Genomic DNA, 25,118 nt, shown 5'->3' with positions numbered 1-25,118 from the left:
GGCCAGGCAGAAAATCTGCAAACTCGCCCCCTCAGCCACGTGCTGGGACACTTGCTCTGTCAGTGACAAATATAATCTTGTTTTATAGCTACCCGTCTATCACTGTAAATATGAAACAAAGTTATCTGAAAGAGTATAGCTGCTGCAAAAGGACTTTATATGAGGTTTAATTTCCTTACAATATATTTTCAAATAGAAGACCAAAGCAAACTATGCATTTCCATCAGTGTCCTTACTGCCCTAAACCTCGAGAACATAAACCAGTGATGATATGATGAGAAGACTTTATCCATACACAGTCAACCCCAAACTCTAAAACCTTATCCCCACTACAAGAGAATGCTGCAGAGAAATACCATATCCCTCCGTCATCCTTCAATTGCAATATCCTTCACTCTATCCTCATCTTAACAGGTATGACCTGCCACTCCACTCACTGTTTGGTCTTCTCTAAACTTGAAAACTGTCATCCTTTCCTGGTGTGAAGGTCAACTAACATGCAGCTCTGTTTTGGGAAAACTGCTAAGGCTCCTTCCACATAGCCCCCACCGCTCTGCCAAACCATAGATGCCTGTGCTGGGGTCTGGCTCACGCTGCTGCCCACCTTCAGAAGGCAAAGTTAACGCAACTGTAATTGATCTCCCTCTGGACCACCACCTCCATCAGCTCTACATGGTATTATTTTAGATGAATACAACTATCTAAACCAGTTAAGAGATGAAGAGTTCATTCAGCTTGATTTGTCCACAACACATGTTAAATCAGAAACGCTCTGACTTGTACGCCCTTTAAAATGGGCGTTTGTGCCACAAATTATTTAGCCAGGCATCCACCTACTACCTAGTGTTGATGTCATCTGACTTACACTGGTAATGGGCACTTAAAAAATTCTCATCAATAAATTATTGGACACCCCTAAGAAATAGAAAAATAGCACCCACAGGATTCCCTTCCCCCATCTCCTATGAATATTTTAAATATTAATGACACATATCTCCTGACGTATTTTTAAAAGCTGTGTTTTTGGCAGATGCCCTAGTGTTGTACATATATTGTGGTGAACATGAAATTATTTAGAAATTTACTTTTAATTATCAGACAAGTCAACAATTGCAATACTATACTAGCAGAATGACTATAAACTCTAAATTAAGAAATTGTAATCACTTTAGTAGAGTAGAGAGTAGAGAGGACTCAGGAAAGAAGTGACTATGGAAATATTTGGGAAACTGAAGGATAGCAAGATATTATGTCCTGTAATTCCTCTTTTTAGCCATTTGCGTCCTACCCCACTTTTGAACTAAAAAGCAAGAAAAAATGCAAGGGCAGGGCTACAGAGACAAACCAACCTACTGACTCTCTTGCTCTCTTTCCAAGTGTCTTGGCCCATTTCTGTCCAGACCAGAGACCCTGCTCCTAGTGGCAGCAGGACACTCCTGATGGTCTTTGGAAAACGAGACCACTACTGTAATCCTTGTCCCACCAGTGAAAACCTCTTAGTACCTTCCAGTCGAAGTACCTTTCCAGTTCCCCTCCCATCTTCAGCTGTCCGTGCTTATGGATCTCTTATTTCCAGTTTTGTGGGGTTTTAGTTTTTGTTTTTTTTATTCTTTACTCTCAGTTTTGTGAAGCCCCTCACATACAGAGCTTTGCACCACTGGCCAGGCCCACACAGCGAAGCAGGTGAAATGACTTGCAGGATACAGACTTTGGTAATTTTCTCATTGCTTTCTTCCCCCCTGCATGTGCCCATTCCACCTCTGAGTGCATGAGGACATTAAACAAGTAATTCTGGGAGAACATGAACTGAAGAACTCTGGTTTCCCACAGACTTATACTGAGGCTGATAATGAGCTGTAATTGAAACTTTTCTCATTACCAAGACATTTATATGGTCTCTCAACCATGTGAATCACTGTTTAATAAGAGGCAAGTTCATGTTACAGCCTTTGGGACATTTACAGGATCTCTCAGCCCTACCCAGCTGCCTATTTTCATGAAATAACTTAATTACATTTGAGATAGATTTGGGTGAAACTGCCCAACAGCTTCAAAAGTTATTGGAGAAGTGAAGGAGACACAGCCAAGCATGATCGCATAAAGGCCTGTTTCCATAGGAACCTAGAAGGAAAACAGCAATACAATTTGTGAAAAATTTCATTGCGGAGTCACTTTAATTGAAATTTCAAAAATATCTGACCAGCTTTAAATCACTTGCCGTAACACACGCTACATTTCTCCCGCCTTCCCCCATTCAGTACCCCATCTGCAGACCCTTGCCTTCACGTATCTGGCTCTCCTATATCCCGCAGGCACAAAAACTATACTTCTTAAAGTCAGGAGGTTGTTCTGCCTGTATTTTGCCAATCATCTCCCCTTCAGATGGAAACTGTTTTTTTAGGCAAGGCAAGCTTCTCAGAAAGACATGCCAACTGCTACACTCCACTGCTGGCACACGTTTTAGGCATGTGATAGAATTAATTAAAGGGAGAGCCCCGGGGAGGAGTGGGTTACAGCATCACCTGCTGATCGAAATGCATCCCAGTGCTTGGGCAGAGCAAAGCTCTGGAGGTTGGAAATGTTGGTCTTGGGCCACTAAAGTCATTTGGGGTCTAAGGCCAGAGAGCAGATGGCCACCTGAGTGAGGGTGCTGAACATCTGGCCGGCGACAGTAAGTAGATTTTACAGAAAAAACTGCCACCCCCCTCTTCGTTACAACCTCTTCAGGTGTAACACCCATCTGAGCTACCAGCTCCCACCTCCTGTGGCCACAGTAACCAGCATTAAAAATTATGCCCATGTACAACTCCATAACCTGAAGCGTGAGACCTCCGAATGGAGGGAAACCACTCTGCGAACCTTCGTAACATCGAGATCCGCGAAGTGAAGGCCTGTCTTGTCTTTCTGCGGCCACAACTCGAAGCCCGCCTGTTGCTGGGTCCTGCCCTGCCATGAGCAGAGCTACTGGACCACAGCATCCCTCCGCCTCCCCGCCTCGGGCAGACTTCCCAGCCTCCAGCAGACCACCGATGCGGCTGCCACCCGGCGTACGCCCGGGACGCTGCCGGACCACCCCGCCGCCGCGGGACGGCGGGGGGCTCGGCCCGCCCCGGCGGAGGGGGAGGCCGGCCGGGGGGCGCCCGCGGCAGCCGGGCAGGCAGCGAGGGGCGGCGGCGGCCGGGCCCCCCGCGCCATCTTGCTGCCCCCGGGCGCCCCCTCTGGGCCGGGGCCGGGCGGCGGGCGGCGGGCGGGGGGGGGGCCGGGCCGGGCGCCGCCGCTCTCCCCGCCGGCTGCCTTCCCCCCCGCCGCCGCCCGGGCCGCTCTCCGCCTTCTGCCGGCCGTGCCAGGCAGCCTCTCTCTCGGCCTTCACTACCGGGTCAGGCGAGGCGGGAGCGGCGAGGCAGCGCCCGCCTCGCTCCGGCACCGACACCGACGGCCCTCCTCCTCCTCCTCCCCCCGCCGCCGCCGTCCCCTCCCTCCGCCCTCCCTCCGCCCTCCCTCCCCGCTGCCAGTTTCTCTACAACTAGTACATCCACGCACAGGCAGGGTCCCGGCCGCCGCGGCTGCCATGGATATCAGCTAAAGCCGGGCGGAGAGGGCAGAGAGGCGCTCCCCGACCCAGCTCCCGAGCCCCGCGGGGCCGCCGCGCCCTCCCTCCCGCCGGCCGGCAGTAGCGGCGGCCGCTCCCCGCCCGCCCCGAGCCTGCCCCGGAGGAGCCCGGCTGCCCCGGGGACGGGGGGGGAAGAGAGGGAGGGAGGGAAGAAGCACGGAATACAGGGAGGGAGTCGGGCAGAGCATCCCCACGGCAATGTCCAAGGGCTTGAAGAAGAAAAGCCACTGGACGAGCCGAGTCCACGAGATCGTGATCGTGAGGAACCCGGAGGGGCAGCTGGGCTTCGAGCTGAAGGGGGGCGCCGAGAACGGGCAGTTCCCCTACCTGGGGGAGGTGAAGCCCGGCAAGGTGGCCTATGAGGGCGGCAGCAAGTTAGTGCCGGAGGAGCTGCTGCTGGAGGTGAACGAGACCCCCGTGGCCGGGCTCACCATCAGGGATGTGCTGGCCGTGATCAAGCACTGCAAGGACCCCATCCGGCTCAAGTGCGTCAAGCAAGGTAAGGCGGGGACGGCCCCCCCGCCCCGGCAGCCGGGGCAAGGTCTGGGGGGAGCGGGGCGGGGGGGAACAACTTTGTTGCTGCAGTTTGACTTTCCCCCTCCCCGCCGGAGCCGCCCCCTCCCCGCCGGCGGGGGCAGGATGCGAGCGGCGCTGCGCGGTGCCCGCAGCCGGGCGAATTAAATGTGCGTCAGTGACAGCGCTTCGCCATGCCGCGGGAGGGGGCGCGGGCCCCGGCGCCGCCGGGCAGCACCCCCCGCCCCGGCATCCCGGGCAGCACCCCCCGCCCCGGCATCCCCGGCAGCACCCCCCGCCCCGGCATCCCGGGGAGCACCCCCCGCCCCGGCATCCCCGGCCGCCCCTCCGGCTGCTGCTGCCGCCGCGGGGGCCGGAGGAGCGGCCGGGTGCGGCGGCGGAGCGGGGCTTGCCCTTGGCGTTGCTTCGCTCGGGGCGCCGTGGCTTGTGGGCAGGGGCTGGCCGCTGCGCGCCCGGTCCCTGGTGGCGTGAAGGGCGGCTTTAGCATCTCTTAAGTGTCATTAGCGGTAAAGTCATTCATTTGATCCCTGGTGAAAACGATCGCCTAATCCTAGGGAACGGGGAGCTCAGAAAAAGTGGGAGGGGAGAGGCAGAAACTTTTGGGAGAGAACGGTCTACTTTTGCCTCTCCTCTGTTTCTCTTATTTATTTTTGAAGTACTGTAATAAGTTAATGCATTTCCAGGAAAGTCAATAGAGAAGACACGCCACAGATGCTGTTTACATGTTTGTTTCTATCCTCTTTAAACTATGCCGAGTTGGGCTAACTGCAGCTGAACGCTTCTAAGGAGATTTCTGCTACCCCGGCAGCATTTCTGAAGCACAGGAGCTGTGAGCTGCTCTGGGAACCGAGTCTGTAGGTGCTTCTTGGGCATGGATGGTGCCATGCATCAGAGACGCTTGGGCTCTGTAGCTATAACCAGCAGCTCAGAGGACATACAGGAGAGTTCTTCTGACATTTGGTGTAATTTTGTAATTTATATCATTGAATCATATCATAGAATGGTTTCGGTTGGAAGGGACCTTAAAGATCACCTGGTCCCACCCCCCCTGCCATGGGCAGGGACACCTTCCTCTAGACCAGGCTCAAAGCCCCATCCAGCCTGGACTGGAACACTTCCTCACTCTAATTGGCAGTTTATTGGTTAAAGTGGCATTTGTGATACTTCTGAATGCTTGAAAGATATGCCAATTATAAGTTTATCCAAACACGGCAGAATGAGTAGAAAGAATTTGCCTTTCACTCAGGCCTTCAGAATGTACTTTATGATATATTCAGTTATCTACGTAAGGTCAAACCTCTAAATAAAGATATGATCTGGGATTTTTCTATTTGTCCTTTTGGGTAAGTTGTGCAATATGTTGTAGATCATATCTTGATAGTCAGGCAATGCAGGGAGACACAATAGTTTATGTGGTAAGTGAAGATTAGAAAGGAGTATAATGGGTTCTGTCTTGCAGTCGAGTGTCATCTCTGGACACCTGAACTCCAGGAAACCTGCTCTGTAGTTTCCTCCTTTTAGTAATAATTTTAGTGTGAGTGGTCTTACTGTGACGGGATTCAAAAACAAGCAGCAGTGGAAGTGTCAAGAAGAAGAGGGTACATTGTCTGTTAAGTTATTTAAATTCTTACTTTTTCCCTTGCAGAAATCCTATAGACGATTTACAGTAATGCCAATTTAAGGTTACATTCATTTACTACGTGAAACAGTCTCTGTCCCACCTCTTCACTGTTTTTCTAATATTTCTCTTTAAGTCAAAGCAATCACCAGTGATTCATTAATGTGTGCACCCTTAATAAAGATATCTGTCATACATGAATTAGGGACATTAGTCAGGCTTTTAGTCCGTGGATTACTGCAAGTTTCTTGAATGAGACATAGAGGATGAATTCTAAATTCTGCCTAGTTTTTATATATTTATCTCTGAGGAGTTTCACTTCGGTATGTTAACCCACTACACTTTTGATGCGAGTCCTCAAAGCATTGGCCAGATGACTGCGTGTTTGGAAATGACAGTTCTGCATAGATTCTTGGACTGAGAAAGACTTTCTGGCTGGAATGATCTTTCTTGCGCTCCAGCATCCTTTACTTTGCCAAAGGGAGAGGTCTTCTGGATCCAACTTGCTATTTTTAAAAAAAAAGGTCAATGGTTTGTGTATTTTACCACCTGACTCCTCCTTCAGTGTAATTCAGACTAATCCCTGCACCCCTTGGTTACAGAGCACACACAGCAGGCATCTACGCTACTCACAGTAACAAATTCCTATTCCCCAGCAGTACTTTGCAGCAGTGTGTAGGAGAGAAGCTGGGCAATAAAATCTTTATATGTTTTTGTAACTTTTGTTCTCCTTTTAATTATAAAACACCTTTAGTGTGCCGGAACAAGGTTAATAACTCCATTATCATTGTTTCCGCATAATTTATCAATGATACCTCTGTAAATTAGAATAGCATGACCTTGAATGCACCACGTGACCGTAGCTGCTTCTTCACTGCTGCCTAGGAGTGAAGTCGGAGGGAGAAATGTGGAGGTAGGGCACGACTATTTATAACGTGATGCTTAAGAGACTGTGAGTATTTCTCTTGTTGGAAAGTTTTGATAATTCAGCAGTGAAGATTCACTTGTAGATGAAATCAGGGAATGGCTAATTCAGTTTATGGGAATTAGCTTAGCTGTTTTGAAGTACAGAAAATAAAGGTTCTTTCATGATTTTTCATTATGTTGTGTTTGATTAAACACCCCCCTCTTCGAAATAATGAAATACTTAATCTTTTGTCACATTATGAGGTGAAATACTTCTTTAAAACAAGTACGATGGAATATTGCTGTTTTATGTGAGCTGAACACCTTGAGCTAAAAATATTAACTTAGAAATAACAATCATATAATGTAGGAGTTGCTGTATATCATCAGGAGGAGTAAACATCATGAGAAACTAATTAGCACTTCCCTGATATGATCCGACATAGAACTCTCCTAAGTATGACACCCAATAAATGAGGTTTAAATGCAGGAAATTATTGTTTGGTTTTGCATGGGGAGAAAAGATTTTAAGAACCAGTATTATTATTATTTTTTAATCCTAATTGGAAGAGTTCGCAGAGAAGTATTCCTTGGAGGCTGTTTCCTGTTTGGTATTTTTTTGTTATTTTTTCTGTGAGCCACTTACTGTGCTACTGTTGGCAGAATCACAGAGATTCTCTTAAAACACATGGGGTGAAATCTTGGCCCAGATGAAGTCAATGGCAAAGCTATCCTTGACATCAAATGAAGATGACTGGATTTCCTCTGTGAAGTCCTATGCTTTTTTGAATATATACCCTTTCAATGGGAGAATTTTGTACTGCAGTCAAATTAGTCGGGCACATTTGCAAATGTTACGTATTCTGACCTTCTGCTCACTCTGGTGAAGAGAAGAGCCTTACTGTTTCTGAAAGAAATACTTCTGAATTTCAAATGTGATTGTTTTTACATGCATAACATTCTAGATTAAGTACTATCTTCTTCCCACAGATGCACAGATGCGCAGTTGTAAAAGTGGCAATGTGTTAAGGAAAGGCATCCTAATTTGGATAAGTAATCACACGGGGAAGAGTCATGTGAGGAGCAGTGTTGTCTCCAGTTCTCTCTCGGTTCATCACTGCTGCCTGAGATCCACAGTATCTTTCTCCAGTAATTCCCATCAGTAGGCAACACAGGTCCATGATGTGCACAGACTCCAATACAGCTTTGGTTTTAGTTTGAAGAGTTGTAGGAACAGCCCACTCAGCTGTACTGCATAAAGCATGATCTTTATTCTTTGCATAGAGTTATAAACTTCCACAGATGCACTCACCAGAATCCCAACGAATGGTCTGAAAACATGGATATCACAACTCAGGAGCATTGCAGCAGACTTTGTCCTGGAGCTGCTGTCTGACACGTCTCTTCCTCAAGGAAAATGGTTTGGACATACTAAGTAACCAGGTGATCTGACTAACCGAGCAATTTAATTCAATTTTAGAAGTATTTAGTTGTATGACCGTATGAAACTAATAGTTGAACTGAATAACATTGATGCTTTTTATTGACACTTTCTAATGTCTCTGATTTGACTCTAAATCGTCAGACTTCAAGCTTTAACCCATAACGCTTTAGATCCTTACGCAAAAAGGCGTTTAGTACACATAATGCAAGCGAGGACTTATAATCAGTGTTACTTTCTCATTCTAATAATTTAGTTAGGAGTAATTATACGCAGAAATGTTTTGCTGACTATAGATGGACTTGGGCATGTTTGCAAGTGTTTTCCCAGTCAGGAGAAGATTTGGACCCTCTTTAGGATAGATACAAGAGTGGCCATGTTTGGGCAGACAGCAGGTCTGCATCCTCTACATCCTATTTCTGGTACTGGCGACAGCGGTTCCCAGTGAGGAGTAAAGGAACAGGACAGTACTGTCCCAGCACCCAGTGATTTGCGGCTCAGGGATTTAGTAGCTGTGTAGCAGTTTTTGCTTGTTTTTTTTTTTTTTTTTTTTTTTCCCATAATGAGTTCATCCATGAGTTTTGCAATTAAAACCTGGCTTGCAGTTAACTTTTTTTTTTCCTTTAAAAGTCTGTGTCAAGCCTTTCAACAGTGAAGTAAGGAATGTTTCAGTTTTCCAAAGTTTTGCCCCACACATGTAAATACCATGTCCTCTGTTTAAAACGTTACTGTTTTCCTACAGACTTTTTCATACACATTTTCCTATGTATAGTTACGTTTTTAAGAAATTTCTTTGATTATTTAAATTCGTCAGTAATTCTCTTCTACGTTCATTAAAATACTCTGTGCATACAGATTGTCTTTTTGTGTTTTTTTTTCCTGGGTATCAATATCTTCCAAGATGTGAATGTTGGATAAAATTTTCTTCACTAATATAAAGAACAATATTTTACAATAGAAAGGTACCTGATTTTCCCAAATAAAAAAAAAAATCACAAGTGTCTTGCAAAAACCAAATCCAAAGAACTGTGAAAACCTGCAAGGTGGCACTTCTGGTATATAATGCAAAGATATTATTTGAAAATAAACTGTACTTCACATCTACTCCTTTTTCCTAACTTGTGCTCCTTAAGATCTTACTAACTCTAGTAATTAAATTCAGAGTTCTCTTTTTACCATTACTTTATGTCATTCTTATGCTTGTCCATCTTAATTTAAAGACCATTGAAGCTGACTTCTGACTCATGTACCTGGTGATTTATTCTTCAGCTCCTCCAGAGAGATTGTGATGTTTCATGTCAGGAACTCTGTGTGTTCACTGGCAGTAGAATTATATTCATCAGTCTTTTTCCTTCTCTGAGAATTACAAATGTGTCATTAAAGGATGAGGCCATGACTTTGTTAGTGCATCATTTCCTTGAAGAAATGAAATAATTGAGAGTGCTCTGCTTAGTTCTGTTGAGTCACATATGGTAAAGTTCATCTCACACTAACACTTGTCCATCTGTTGATAGTGTTGACATCAAAGGAAAGTACTGGTATGAGGGGGTAAATTTGCGTCTGACTTACTTATTTTATGCATCCTATACCCTCACCTGCATTAATTCAGCATTTCATGAAAGATACGGAGCTTTTGCTTTCAGTGTTCGTGATCTTCTTGCTCTTTATAGATGAGGAGCTCCTTTCATGACATGAAAGAGTTGATAAATTATTCATCTACATTTTTTGTATACAAGAAGTGGTGTATACATGGAAAAAGTGCTCCTTCAGAAGGGATTTATGTGAGAAGGTGGTCATAACTGTGATTTAGAAAGAGTGATGGAGAGGAAAGTGCTGCAGTAGTTGTAGAAGCAGATGTTTCTTGTTCTTCTCTTCCTCATAGCGGTATAAACAAATAAAAAGAAAGGGAAACTTTTTTTTGCTGGAGAGCATCAAGGCAAAGGTTGAAGAACATAGTGCTATTGCTTGACTGTGTTAACATTTTGGAAGTAATTTTTTTTCCTTCCATACATATAATATGCGTTTATAAATATATGAGTATACATATACATCTGTATATATTTTTTTTGAGAGCTATGGGTAGGACTTTTTATCTGTAGGTTGAGAATGTGTAAGACTTTGTGTAGTATTGCTACACATTAATATAATATATAGCAATATTTATGGGCTACAGGACTAATCTAGAACATTTTTCATAAAAGTTTTGAGGCGTATATATATGATAGTTACAATGAATCCTTTGCTCTGGTGGCCAAGCAACGTGCAGTATGGCACAGTATTCTGCAGTAGGAAATGAAATCATCACAAACTTTGGAATAAGATTGATTAGAAGCCTACCCAAGCAGGTGCAGTCTATAGTGCAGAGTTTGAAGGTATTGATTTCAGTAGCAAAGTGCCTATCTTTGGTTTTTGTTGCTGAATGTCATTGCAATGCTGGCCTTAATTGAATTTTCTAAAATCCCAGGGGCTGTGATCCCAACAATATTCTTCAGCACACCTAATTTATTACAAATCAGCTTGCTTTCAACCTCATGGAAATCTACCTAGTAAGAAGGTGTAATAGTCTTGCTGGCCGTTTGTATATCTTTCTCACTGTAGGCTGAAGCTACCACAGTGGAAAATGGAATAACAGACAGAAGCAAGAGAAAAGGAAGAGAGCGAAGGGCTTTAACAAAAAGGAACTTCATCTAACATTCCTAAACTGACAGAAATTCTCACTGGTAATTGATAATCTGTAAAACAGTACTTATGGTTGGAACGGTCTTTTAACATTAGCCTGAAAAGTCTCATTTATTCAAACCTGCTATCCATAATTTGGACTCTTCACTAGAAGGCTTAGTTGACAGAAGGCTGTTTGTTTATATTTGCCATGTATTTACCCTTTTTACAGGCTGTAAATGAACCACAAATGCATTATTTCTGAACTCTCAGTCAGCACATGCAGATTGCTAGGATCCAGACAGCTTAATCAAAAAGTGTGTTGCTGTCAACACAGCACTTCCAGGTGTCTTCTCATTCCTATATAGGTTGTGATTAGTAATATATGAATAATGCTGTTTCACTCTGCTTATCAGCTTCAGACGTTTCTTCTGGATGTCTTTGATTAGTTCCACAATGCGTGAACTCAAGACGAAGGAAAGTAAGACAAGGAACAAAATGGAGAAAGTAAAATGTGGGAGAGAAAGTCCCAGGAAAAAAAAATCAGAGAGATTATTAAACTAAAATACTACTGGTTTTAGAAATCACATGTTCTGTCATATTCGAGAGAGACTGTACAGCCCTGAGGAGATTCTCCAGCACAGGGAAAATCAGCATAGGGAACGTGCATTTCCTAGGTCTGTCTTAGTTTTTCAGAATACGTTGAAATCTCATGCTGGGCTAAAGCTGACCCTCTAAAATACCCACAATTGACTCATTCCAATGAAAAAATTGTATTCCTTCTTCTTTAGCTGACATCACAAGTTGTTCTTAATGCACCTATGTTTCTGTCCCAAGTTCTCGCCAAAGTAGGGTGAAACAATGGTGCCCCCTGAGAAATGGGGGAGAAACACATATTTGTGTTGGATGACACGTATTTGTGTGGGATGACTTTTTAACATGTGTGACAGTCCTACAAAAATGGAGATTTACGAGGTAGTGTTTAGTTGCCATCACGCCGGAACTGCATGCCGGGTCCCTTGCTGCTGAGGCAGCACCTTGACCTCCCTGGCTCACTTTCTGCATCCTCCCTTTCTGGTACCAAAATGGTCGTGGTGCATTGACCCTCAGAAGTAGTGCTGGACCACAAATACTAAGTAACTTCTGCTCCTTTTTCAGACCTCCAACCTTGGGAAGCAGGCGTTACAGTTCAGGTGTTCAAGACCATGTGAAAATGGAAGAAAAAACCAAGCACGCCCGTGTTTTATGGTTTGCAGACAAAACAGCGTGGCTATGTCCACTGCCAGAAAAAATCCATAGGTGAAATAATGCCTCCTTACGTTTCTATATCACATTTTTCTGAGTCTGTTGAATCATCCTTGGTTTAGATCAGTGTACTGATCCCCCCATATACCTTTTCTTTCTTACAAACCACAGAGCCTTACTTGCCGCCGATGTCCTTTCTTGCCTGCTCCCACAGCTTTTCTGCTACTCAAGCATCTTTGTTCAGGGTTTCCTGTGTCCCTGGAATTTACCTTGACCCTTTCAAGTAGTGTGTCTTTCAGGTCATTAGCACCAACTAGTTTATTCTGCCAGTAAGATATTTCTACTGTCTATGCTCAAATTTACTTCAGAAAGCATGCAGAAACTTGTTTTGACCTAGAATTTTGGCATTCCGTGATTCCAGATCATTCCTGTTCTGATGGGAGCAAGCTTGGTATAACAATCTCCCATTGTCCTTGGTCTGGGAGATACGTGACACAGCCTTGACAACATATGGTGGTCTCTATAGCCAGTGATGGCAGTCATTTCATTGATTATCCAGAATTATTAAATTGTTCACAGAGTCCCCAGATTATCACACTGGGGGGCAGGGTTTTCCTTTGGAAGTCTGTTAGGTCAGACACTGAGGACAAAATTGAGATAATTTACTATCATCTGCAGAGTCATAGTGAGTTTGTTTGTTTGTTTTTAAAACCTCAAATATTGTGTCCTCAGCATGCAGAAAAAAAAGAAAAAAAACTAGAAATAGATTTTATAGTTATGAGCAGTGCTGATAAATCCGCTATGAATAGCAGAACAACTGGAAAAAGATAGTAGGAATATAATGAGCAAAATTTTCTACACAGTATACTAGCAAGTAAATTGTGTAGTTGTGTTAATGTAACATTAGTATTCCAGAGTGGAAACAGGTATAAGTAATCTTTTATTACTTACCTATTTAATCTTGGTATCTTCATGTCTCACATTGTCCTGTGTTTGTCAAAATGAAATGTGGAATATTTTTTATTAAATTGCACATTTTACGTTTGGGGTTTTTTTTATTAAAAAAAAATCTTCCAGCTTTGTTTCCAGCAATCATGAATTAATCCGCATATTTCTGATAAAATATATCCGTTGTATAAAGCCACACCAAAGTCGTGCTACAGAAGCTGAAAGGGAACAAAATTAGGGCATCAGTCTCATTCCAGGACATCTGTTTCACATGTAAGTTCTTACAACACATGCATTTTTTGTTTGCTTGATTTTAAACTCAGATTGAAAACTGAGGAAAGGTCCTTTTTGTAACCTGTATGAGTGATACTGAATAGTTTCTAATGTGTTAATTCACATGGCTGGTTCTTTAACTAGCGTTAAATGAAATGGCTATGTTAGTTTCTATTATTTGCTTACTAAGTCCTTCTGTGTGCTAAATCTGCATTAATAAATGTCACATAAGCCTCTCTTACGCTTCCAAAATGGTATGCTAGTATAAACAAGCATTAATGCCATTATATTTTAATTCTCTGTCCTTGTATTTTTCTAAGAACAGCATTTTATGTTTCCAAGTATTGCAGAGTCCTGTTGCAAACTTAATAAGCTAATAGAGCAGCTAGCAACCTGGTCTGGTGAAAGGTGTCCCTGCCCAAGGCAGGGGGGTTGGAACCAGGTGATCTTTAAGGTCCCTTCCAACCCAAACCATTGTATGATTCTATGTGCTTCCATCACTGAAGTGCAAGCCTGTGGAGTGGGAGAGGTAGCAGCTGCTTAACTCTTGTAGGAGATTGGGGCAGGAGGTGAACACTTTTTCAACTTAAACTATCATGGACTTTGCTTAGGTGAAGTGCAGTTACCTCCCAAATGTCCTGCACAGCCACTACACTATCCTTTGCAAAACTCTCCTTGAAGCTGACGTCTGCTGAGATGCCTACTCTGCAGTTGACAATATTAGGTGGTGTGCTGTGACTCCTGTTCATTTGATTGACAGTGGTTGTTTTTGCTGGTATTTCTGTGTTCTCCTTCCATGTGGGTTTGTTAGATCTGCCTGTTGTCTCATGCATAAAGTCTGAAACCTTTTGGTGAGAGGAATTGCCTTTTTGTTATAGCAACTAGCATGACAATTTCAAGTTGGGAGTCTTTAGTTTCTATGGTAATGTAAGTACGTATTCACATTAAATTCGGAGTTAGCCATAATGACTTTCCTGGTAATAGTTATTGGAAATATTCTGCATCATTTTAACATAGGATCTGTAACTCAAATTGACAATATTTCAGTCTTGGTGATAGAAGCTGTAAAGTGCATAAAAGTTGAGCATTATGATTTAAGAGAAAATACCCAGTTATGACTGATGTGGAGCTTCTGCTGTTGGTAGCACTGGTCTGTTGTCTCATGGTCTTTCCATTACAGCTACTGCTAGTGAAGTCTGTTCAAAAACCTTAGCTATACTGTATACGGAGCATAAATTTCCTGAACAATTTAGTTTTTCTTTTTATCTGCTCCATTTACTTGTGGAAGAACATTTTCCCCCTGTAAACTTCCAGAAGAATTACTGGAATTTCTGATAAGCCAGTAAAAGGAGCTTTTTCAACACTCAATCTATTTGGTCATTTTCCAGTAAAAATAGCATAAAAGATTTCAGGAAAAGAATGCATCACAGCACTGGAGGTTTTGTTGGAAAATGCAGTAAAATCAAGATGTTGGGTTTTCTTAATTAAAAGTCAGTAATTAAAATATTAATTAAAAGGTCTTCTGGATTCGTATTTATGTTGCATTTTTTATGTTATGCCTATGGTACTTGTGTACCGAAATACTCTTCAGGACAGATGAACCTATAAAATTTAAAAATGTCTCCTTTAAATACATGTGAAATATTGTAGGGGTTTGTGTACAGTTAATCTGACTTGAAGAAGTATAACAGCTGCTTTGCCTTGATAGGGATTCATGTCCACATGTGTGTTTTAAGGGTAATAAAATTAATGTTTCTGAATGTAAATGTTGGAGAAACGGAAGATTTTTTTTTTTTGCATACCTGAGAAAGCACCTCCTGCATGTAAACAGAGCAGTATCAGTTTCTTTTAGGAAATGTAGCAGATCCAGTTGGGATCCAATAGTGTTCTTCCAGGTTGATATTAAGTATATTTCTAGTAAGTAGTCAGCAAGTTTCTTACCAATTGCTGTAGGAAGTGGTTGCAGTGAGCTGCAGGATTCCTCCCTCTGTATCTGCAGATTGTTGGCCAGCTAGTGAGGATGCTGCTGCTGGGAAAGAGATTTGCAGCTGAGACATTAAAACAGAAGTTTTCACGTGTATCCTTCTAGACACTAATATTACTCTTGTTATTAAACTATCTGAATAGCTTCCAGATTCTAAAAATCCTTTACAAAAAGAGCTCATTCAGACACCCCCAACAGGGAGTTACCCTTGGTGTCCTCACTAACCTCAGTGAATTTCAGTGTGGGGAGGGAAGCTGGAACCGCGTAAAACTTCCTTGCATCTTTGGTCTCCTGACTATGAGATACTGTTCTTAAAATCTCTGGGGAAATTGCTGAGTTTCATAGTCTTAGTGATTACATTTTCATCATGTGTGATGTCTTTTTATGGTTTTTTAATGTTATTTAAAGCCTGCCTAGCTTTTTAGAAAAAAAGGGTCTATGTAAATCTGTATGGTTTACTGATAGAACTGGCACTGTATTTCTCCAATGCAATTGCTTAGTTCTTTCTTTTTATTATTGAAAAAATTAATCTCTTAAAAGCTTGAATGTTGTTATTAGTGTATCAGGACAACTGAAATCGGATCTCTTGGAGACAGGTACTACAAGCTGGCAGTGAGAAACAGTCGCTGCCCCAAAGGGTTTATAACGGCTAATTAGACACCGTGGATAGGTAGGAAGAGACAGAACTGCATGGAGGTGAAATGACTTGCCAAAAATCTCAGATCAATCGATAGCAGAGTGAAGAACCCTGCAATGTAATTTAAAAGTCTACGCAAGCAGTACTGCGTCCAAGTAAAGGCAAAACCTGCAAAAAAACCCCGCCTCTCCTGTTCAATGAGGATTTCTATTGATTTCTTGAGTAAAATATTTTTGTAGGTATTTATTTTAAACTCCATGACAAACCTTGTGTAAAGCAGAAGCTTTGTCAATAACAAGCACAAGTGTGCAAAGGTCTGTACAGAGGAGAGAGCGTGGTGGAGTGTTGTCTCCTAAAATAAAATGCATTTCAGAAATATATTGGAAGTGGTAAAGTGTAGGAAACCAAAGCAATATACATTTATATATTTTAATGAGATATTTATGTTTGTTTGCAGTGCTAATTGGACGTGTAGGTACATCACACTGTATGATACATTTATTAAAATTTTTCTGGCCTGTTAAAGCTGCTGCCTGATGGGTGGCAAACTAGAAATAATTTGCCTGGGTTTTTGGGGGGTGTGGTTGTCTTTTTCCCCTTTTCTTTTTGTTTTAAAAAACTTCTCATTTGTTTTTGGAAATATGGGGAGTCCTAAAAAATGTTAGCACAGGCAAAGTTTGGTTTGCCAAGCGACACATACAAAATACTAATTAAAAATCCAGTGGGAACCTCTCACTTTTCAGAACACTGGGGGGCTTCAGACCAGCTTCAGTGGATGGTGGCATCTTTTAGAGCCCTGATGTTGCCATCTTTTGACCCAGATTGGGTGGGTTTATTGACAGAATCCTAGATTTAGCTCAACTTGCAAAAAGTTAGGGCTAGGATTTAGAGTTGTCAGATCACAGCCCTCCAGATTACTAAGGAATCACGGAGAAGTGAGACTGTCTTGGCTTTATGAGGACACATAGTAATCCTAGGCAGGGCTCCATTAAGGCCATTTCAGTTGCAGTTACAGCAAAGGTTATACTTTGTGGCTTGGTACTTTCATCCGTCTGTGGAGAGCTGTGGGTGCCTCTTTGTGCTTTCATCCCCTTCACTTTGGCATCGGTTTCTCATTTCTCACTGGAAACTCTTCCATCCCACTCCCCTTGGAGAGGCTGGCACGAAGGAAAGGGCGGGGGGACTCCCTAGCACTTACCTGGTGTGAGGAATGTCTGCCTGAGTTGGGGGAGTACGTTTCGCTGTAAGGATCCTCTAGAAGGTCTCCATGTCGTCCTCTTTCCATGCCTGGGGCCTGTGTAGAGTTAAAGAGACAATCGGTGAGAGAACAGGGTAGGATTTTACCTTGTACAAGCAATGAGACTTAGGTCTTGATGAATCCACCTCGTTTTTCAGGAGAAAGGAGTTGTGTAACATTAAGGATTACATCCAGCTGAGGTTCTGCAATCATTTTTTTAATCCCCTTTTATGTACCACAGTACTGCTAGGTGCTTTAAATAAAACTGGCCCAAGCCAGTGCAGCACATTATGGACACCTGAGCTGGCGAAAAAACTGACGTCTCCTTTTGACAACCGTGTAGTACTGTTTGCTGTACAGCACCCTTCGTTATGTAGTTAGTCTGATAGGACTTTGGTCCTGAAGCTGATCACGAGCACGCTGTTGCCCTGCGTTTGCATCATTAATTCATCAAGGTTTTTTACAGGTACAATCATTTGTAGGACTAAAAGCAAAGGAAACCTTGACAAGCTGATGTCTCTGGCCTGAAAAAAGGCAGCTGGTTCGCAGTGCATGGCAACACCACACAACAATTTGGTACAGAAAATGCGTAATGTTCTGTGCAGCCAATGTCATCAGGGAATAGGTGAGATGAGCAGGACTTCAGCTCAGGCACCAGCGTTAACAATCCATACTCCTGTAAAGAAAAGGTCCAAACTGTACTTGATGGAATAGCAGTGGGATCATTCTCCTCCCAGGACCATCACCAGCTCTTTGCAGTCCTTAATTCAGCCAGCAATTGGGCTGTTCAAGCATGCTGGGGGTCCTCGTGGCAGGAGATGGAGATACCTGTGTTTGAAGGGTGCTGGGGTCATCCTGCACTGGAGAATACTGGGGTTTTTCTTAGGTATATGTGTGTCTCCCACTGGCATCGGAAGGATGGGGTAGCCAAAGCTGGGCCCAACCAGATCCCAAAACAGACGAGTGAGTAGTGGATAGCTATCTAGGTGGTGAGGGACCTGAGCTTTCCTTCAGGGCATGTCAGATGGGGCATCATAAAGCTGTCCCCAAATACACGCTTGCAAGCAGATAATCTGAATGGGCTCCTGAACTGACTGAGAGGCCATCCTGTGGAGCAGGTCTGTACAGTAATCTCCAGTGACCCTTGGTGGAGGACTACACTTGGGAAGGAATTCCTCAACTAATATTTGAAAGATTTCCTTCGTTCTCCTCCATTTGATTTTTCAAAAGCACAAAATGAAACCAAATACCAACCTTTCAAAATTTTTTTGAAGCAGAATCCTTGTTTTCTGACCAGTCTTTCTCAGCTTAGTTATATCTGTCTAACTTGCGAGCAAGTGCTCCTGGCCATGTTGCTGGATATGGGTTATGTGCAGTGAGAAGAGTGCCATCTACTCAATCACCAACCAGTTGCAGCTTTTAGGTTCCTTTTCGGAAGCCTTCCTAGCAAAAGCCGACCACATCTCATCATGTTTATCTTCTAAGATCTGATGGATCACAGAACTAGTGTGGCATTGCTCAGAGTCAAAAGTTTATGCACGTTTATTCATGTTCTCCCTGAAAACAGTGTTGTGTGTCGCTGCTGAGAGGCAATTTCTGATCAAATCCAGGAACAGCCTAGCCTCTGTGTCTCTATAGCCTTTTTAAATTTTTTCCCCCCCCTTGGGCTGGCAGCTACAAATACTGCTGTCTCCTGAAAACAGCCTACAGTTAGGGAGGCTGGACCTACAATGCATGATTTACGCAGGAGTTTTTCAAAGGGGCAGCAGAAAAGAGAGGGGGAAAAAGCCCCCAGCCAACAAGGTTCAGCCAGGTCTGCAAGTCAAGGATCCCTCTTTATATTTTAGATTTACTTTTTTATATTTTCTGTTATGAAGACCATATCTGTTGATTTTGCAGTAATTGTTTTCTAAATCAAATGGTTAAATTTTATTATAAACTATAGATGACTTTACAAATATCAGATTTTTTTTCTGACCCATTTTTTCCCCCTTGCTGCTCTAACCCACACACTGCAAGGGCTGTTTGACTGCTCGGAATGCTTTGAATTTTATGTAAAACATATCTTCAAAAGTAAAAGGGACCTGTAGCAGAGAGGCTCCATCTTTAAGTCCTAAAAGGTATTTTACACATTTGGGGCTTTGTATGAGAAACAAGAAACCCTTACATTTGGAAAATGAAATAATCAATTTGATTAACAATATTATAGGTCATATAACTTTAGAATTTGGCTTTGAGGGGCTAGAAACTGCAGATTTCTCAGAGAGCGTGAATTGCAGGTGTTCTGTAGCTTTCAGGGTGAGATAGACATTTGTTCCAAGGTCTGAGCCAAATGGAGCTGCCCATGCTGAGCAGCCCAGCAACTGGCCCAGCTGGAAGTGGCTGCCATCCCCAGAAATGCTTCACGAGCCTGCTGGAGCCTGCTCCTCGTTCCCCTAGGAGCAGCCTGTTTCCAGTGCCATCCTGACATAATGCAATAGCTTCTGACTGCTCCAGCCCAGGGATGGTCATAACTACTTCCACCTGGGGTTTTTTTGTTAGTCAGCTTGGAGATCTTCCTTCAGCTCATTTTCCTTTGAAGAAAGTTCGTCTGTTAACAATCAGCTGGGCGTCATGTTTGCTTGCAAAGCACCTGCAACAACACATAATTTCTGCTTCACTTATGTCAAACAAGACAGCCAAGAATTACATGCCCATGCTGATTTATGCTCTACTTGTTGGAATTACATTGGAAATGCATGAATTTCATGTGTCTTGCTGAGCTTTGCTTTATTTTCGTGTGCCAATATCAACTACTCAGGGCAATTCCATATCAGTATTATCAAGTTCACAGTACAGTGTGGAATATTTTGCCTTTCTGTTGTAGGAGAATTGCCAATCGACTGTTTGTAGATCTTGCATTTCCATGTGTTGGAGCTATGTTTTAAAGGTTTGTAATGGAGTTTTTCTTACTGAAGCTGTCCACAAGCAATGCCTGTAATTTGTTTCTGTCTTAGAACTGTTTATGAAACAAGGAAATTTTGGATTGTCTTGTTTTTCAGAAAGGTTTGCGAAGTATTTCTGTAATTGCTTATTATAAATATAAAGAATAATCTGGCCAGCAAAGTGAGGAAAGAGGAAAAAAAGAGGTAGGAGTGGAAGACAGTGCTGAGTAATTGTTGCTTAACAGCCTACAAAGATTTGTCAGTCTGCAGTGCTGGTGCTACTGCATGAGAATTTCCATCTTTTCAGATCACATATCCTAGCATAGGACTCTTCAGTTGTTTTTTAAGAAGGACATCATCTAATCCCAGTAAGAGCTGGGAGGTTTCACTGGGAAATGGAGACGTCCTGCCTTCTGAGCCTTGGCTCCGATGCACGGGAAGGGCTGTGCTGCAGCCCAGCCTAGGAGACGGACGAGGCCTGGAGCTGGTGCCCTCACCCTGGCTACAGAGGGGAAGGTACGAGCCTTTCATCCTGTGGGAGAAGGGATGGAGGTTGTTCTCCCCAGGGAGACAATTCCAGCCCCTTGTGCTCGTGGAAACCATGGGAGATGGAAGGGAGTTGTGCTTTTAGCCCTGGGACAACTGCCTCTCCACTGTTCTTGCTGCCCATCTCCAGAGAGGAACTTTGCTTCCCTCCCCTCTCCCCTTTCCTCCGACATCCCTTCCAGTTGGATTGGCACCTAAAGAGGGAAAATCCGCCAAGGGCTCCACGCTGAGTATTGCAGAGAAGTGCTGCCCTGACCTGGCTCAGTCACATATACCCACCCGCTGCTGGAGCCCAGTGCCGAGGCTTTGGCTTAGCATCAAGTCAGCTGCCTTGCTGACCCCGAGGGCTTACCCACTGATGAGCTCTTTGCTGTGCCGCTCCCCCCCTGCTAGGCTGCACGTCCCGCGGGCTTTGGGAGCGGGGCAGAGGCCAGGGCTCTTGGCAGGCTCCTCCGCGGTGCCTTGTGAGCCAGAATCGACATGCAGATATTAGTTGAAAAGTCTCATCTTAACAGCTCGTTAAAACTGTTTGTTGTTCTTCATCATACAATATAGTTCAGCTCAGCAGAGGAAATAAATGTACTTGGTCTAAAAAAAATTTTATGTGCCTCCCAATTTTTGTGAATCTGTATAACGAAAACCTTTGGAGAAACTATGTTTAATGCATAAGTGGCTAAGTTAAAGTAACATTAAGAATTAAATTTAAATCAACAGAATCAAAGATTTCTGAATAAAACCCAAAATCTGTCTTTCATGCAAGTTTTGTTAAGCATGTTATGTATGTACAATGTCCTCTTTTTGTGATCGTTTTCTGATTTAGGGCATGCTTTTTTAATTTAATTAGCAGAAGAGGTTCAGTTTTTCTGTACTATGTCAAAACATCCAGAGCAACTCCCTGATCCCATGTGTTGGGTCCTTACTGGTATGCAGGAATATGTTCAGCATTGATCAGATAAACAGTCTTCTGTATCACGGTCTTCGGTCCTGTGGTTTGAAAGGAGTTACAAGCATAATCCCACTGTGTTTCAAAGATGTTGGGGCACTTGGCTCTTTTCACATTTCTACCCTATGTTTTAAATATGTGTTTTATTCTATAGCTCAGATGCCAGAACACTCAATATATGAAGTATTATGTTGTTGCTATCTATGGCGTTTAATGGATGTGTTTCCCAAGGAGCTCAATATTGATAAAGATACTGTCTCAAAGAGTAAAGGTATACACCCCCCCCCCAAAAAAAAAAAAAAAAAAACAAACCCAAAACCAAACCAAACCCTAAGAGAAAAAATAACAATCAGAAGGGAAGCTAAAATAAAAATTTATAGCATGCAGAAGAGGGTTGGGAGAATCCATAATTTAAAACCAGTATTAATCCATTATGGGTGATGTGATGCTTTAAAAACCTGACAGCAGTGTTTAGCTTGCAGCTGGTGGAGGCTGGAGATGTCTCCGCCGCAGCACATCAGCCACACAGCCGGGTGAAGGGAACCAAGGTGCTTCTGCTCGGGGGTCAGCGTGGGCTGGGCAGGGGCGGCTGCTGCTGCGGGGGGAGAGCAGCGCTGGAGCCGTCTGGGGGCTTTGGTGGCGCTACCTGGGGAGATGGAGGAAGGGTTGGAGGTAGGCTACATAACCATGCCTTGTCATACTAAGACAGACCAGTACACCACTTTTTGAAAGCTCACTTTTATGGAGTTATTTATATGCAGCTGTATATATAAAGGGATCTGTATATTGTAGTCATGACAGAAGAACAGTGGTTTATGATGTATCTCATTTGACACAGTGCTGAGATACGCTAATGTTGGTACCGTGTTTGTTACCTGTTTTAAAGTGACAAATCTACATATAGTTTCAGTATTTTCAGTGAGGCGTTTGAAATGTGCGGTGACGTAGATTTTAAGATATTTAAGTAGATTAGGCAATGGTAAGTCAGGAGATATGAGCTCTGCCTGGTTCTCTAGAAACTTCAAATAAATTTCTTAGTCTCCCTGCCTTAGTTCCCCTATGATAGTAAAATCCCCAATGATAATAAAATCATAGAGAGTATTAAACTAAGAATAGGTCTGTTCCACAGAAAGATGTTCTGAGGGTAAGTCCATTAATAATTGTGGTGCATTTGTCTACAATAGTAGTAAGGGTCGCATACTAATATGACGTAGAGCCATGTAATTGCTAATTATTCAATATTGACCTGATCCTTGAAAACTAAACTCTGAAAGCTGAATCAGATCTGGTGTAAATAGGAGATAAATTATAATTGTTTTTTCAGTTCAAGGGTGTATTTGTCTTTTTGCTTGTTTTTTCTATATGTAATGCACTGGCTCAAGATGTTTCCCATATCAGTTTTGATACAATGCTCTAATCAAGTCAGTGATCTTTTTTACTGTGTCTTTCTTTTTTTTTTTTTTTTTTTTAGCTGCATGGCAATAAGGGCTTTTCCTTAGCTGAGAAGTGTCTTTTCTGCTATTATTACTTTTCCAGAGGGACAGTTTCTCTTTGCTAGCTGGGAGAGGTAAGGAGGGTGCTCACTAAGTGCATTACCCTTCTTTCACTAGGGTAGCACGTGTGCTGAAGGTTTCATTTAAGCATTTATTTAATACCTGTGGCCAAATGTTTGGACTCTGGGGTAGTTCCAGACAATTTAATTCCTTACTTTACAACAGAACTCTAGTAGTTAATAACGTTGTGATTATTATCTTTGCACTAGATTTTTCTCCTGAGGGTATGTGAACACTTTGGAAGATATCTGGCCAAAAATACATCTCTGTGTTGCTTTGTTGTTATTCTTCTACTCTTTTGTCATTCTGTGATTTGTCTATTTTATTTCTTTATATAAGGAATATACTTTCTGCATTATATTTCTTTGCTTTTCTGAGCTTTTGCACTTCATTTTCATCCAAATTCATACTTGTGGGCATTCTGTTTGTTGTAGAGGCAGCATTGAAAGTGAAGAGAGTTGTAAAAATCCTGGTCTCAGAGTCAATACTAAAGTTAACTAGATTTAACTCTCGATCTGTGTTTGCTGGATTTTAATTGCCCAAATCCTACAAGCTGGTTGCAATATTTCAGTAAAATTTGGGAGCACTAGGTGCATACAGGATAAGGCAAGAAAAATGTAAGGCCCCACTTCACAACCAAGTTTTAAACTTGATTCCAAATGAAGGTGGTTTTGGAAAGAAAATAAGTATAACTTACTCCTTTGATCCTTCTGTTTTATATTAAAGATCTTGAATTTCAGCATTTTTTCTGAAGATATTGATTCTTTTATGCACTTTCAAACTGTTTGGGATTTGTTAGGTAGCTTGTTAGGTATTCTAGATTCCAGGACTGGGGTTGTTTATTATTCTCAGATGTTGTGTAAGATAGGGTGTAGTCTTATTTTCTTTTGCTTCAAACTGATTTAACAAAACTATGGTTATTTTATTTGAATAGTTTTGAAAGAACAATTATTTTAAAGGAAAAGAATTCACCTGCCTGAACAAATATGAGATGCAAAGAGGCTGAAATAGATTATTTCTATTTGGAGATTTTTGCCTACAGTTTGGGGACAAAATCTGTTGTCAGTTAAGACATTGTAAACTCTGATTGAATCTGCTGTGGAATTGCTCTGGATTCATGGACAAAACTGAAAACACGATATGGTGCGCTTTGTTCTTTGTATTTTAAGGTATCAGAAGCTCTCATTACTCCATTTACAGGGGCAATAGCTGAGTTTCCTGAAGATAGGTATTTTCTACATTTTTTTTAAATTTATCCCCACAAGTTAGGTTGAATTCCCTATATTGAGTAAAAAGGACCAAAATATTTGGCTTGGATGCATAGCAAACTATTATCCACCAGAACATTAGCTTTCAGGCACTCCATATTTCTGTTTTATATTTCTGTTTTATTATTTATCATAATGTCCAGTATGAGGAGTTGTGGGGGAAGGATTTGTTGTTCAGTTTTCTGGAGCATGAAAAGCTGAACTCTGGCTTGAAGTGATTGTTGATTCCATCTTTCCACACAACTACAAATATTTTAATTATTATTCATGTCATTCACATATAAACCAAGAACCAGTATTGTAAGTGTTTGTCATCTTTACTTTTGTGTAATCTGCGGCCCACAAAGCAATTGAGATGGATGATAGTATGAAGTCCAGTTGTACTTCCTCAGCTCAAGTTCTTAGCCAATACATAAATTCTGGAAATGCATGTTTATGTTTTTAAACACTATATGGTAAATTACTGTGGCAAACCTGTGTTCAGAAAGGATCAATACTGCACCATAGCTGACTTAAGAACTGGTAAAGAAAATCAAAGTGAGGTGGCTGCATCACAGTGGCTGAAAAAGCAGTTTGTAGGTGAAGCATTTGCTTAAGGTTGGTGTCATGATCATATTGTCTGGGAGTGAGGGGTTAATGTGTTTTTTGCATTCTGAGCAAAATTCAAACTCTCTTGTCAGATTTGGGTTTTAAAAATCCCCCGTCAGCTGTGATGCAGGTAAATAGGTAGATTTTGCCAAGCAGCTGTATAAGCCCTGAGAACATTTTTATAATTTAATTATGAATTTCTCAG

At 42.4% G+C, this 25,118-nt stretch overlaps 1 protein-coding gene across 2 annotated transcripts in view; it reads left to right on the top strand.

The window, feature by feature from the left end:
• Positions 1-3,808: 3,808 nt before the first annotated feature.
• The window catches only part of MAGI2 (membrane associated guanylate kinase, WW and PDZ domain containing 2), a gene marked incomplete at both ends in the record, with an annotated part of 752,640 nt that continues 731,330 nt past the window's right edge, over positions 3,809-25,118 (top strand). For both annotated transcript variants that reach the window (XM_082309172.1, XM_082309171.1), the window contains one exon: positions 3,809-4,109. In XM_082309172.1, coding sequence (XP_082165298.1) covers positions 3,809-4,109 — 301 coding nt within the window. The remainder of the gene's footprint in view (positions 4,110-25,118) is intronic.

Source organism: Platalea leucorodia, assembly GCF_965183815.1.
Source record: "Platalea leucorodia genome assembly, chromosome: 4".
Lineage (NCBI taxonomy): Eukaryota > Metazoa > Chordata > Aves > Pelecaniformes > Threskiornithidae > Platalea > Platalea leucorodia.
The sequence above is the reverse complement of the archived record's forward strand: the minus strand, read 5'-3'. Positions and strand labels throughout refer to the sequence as shown.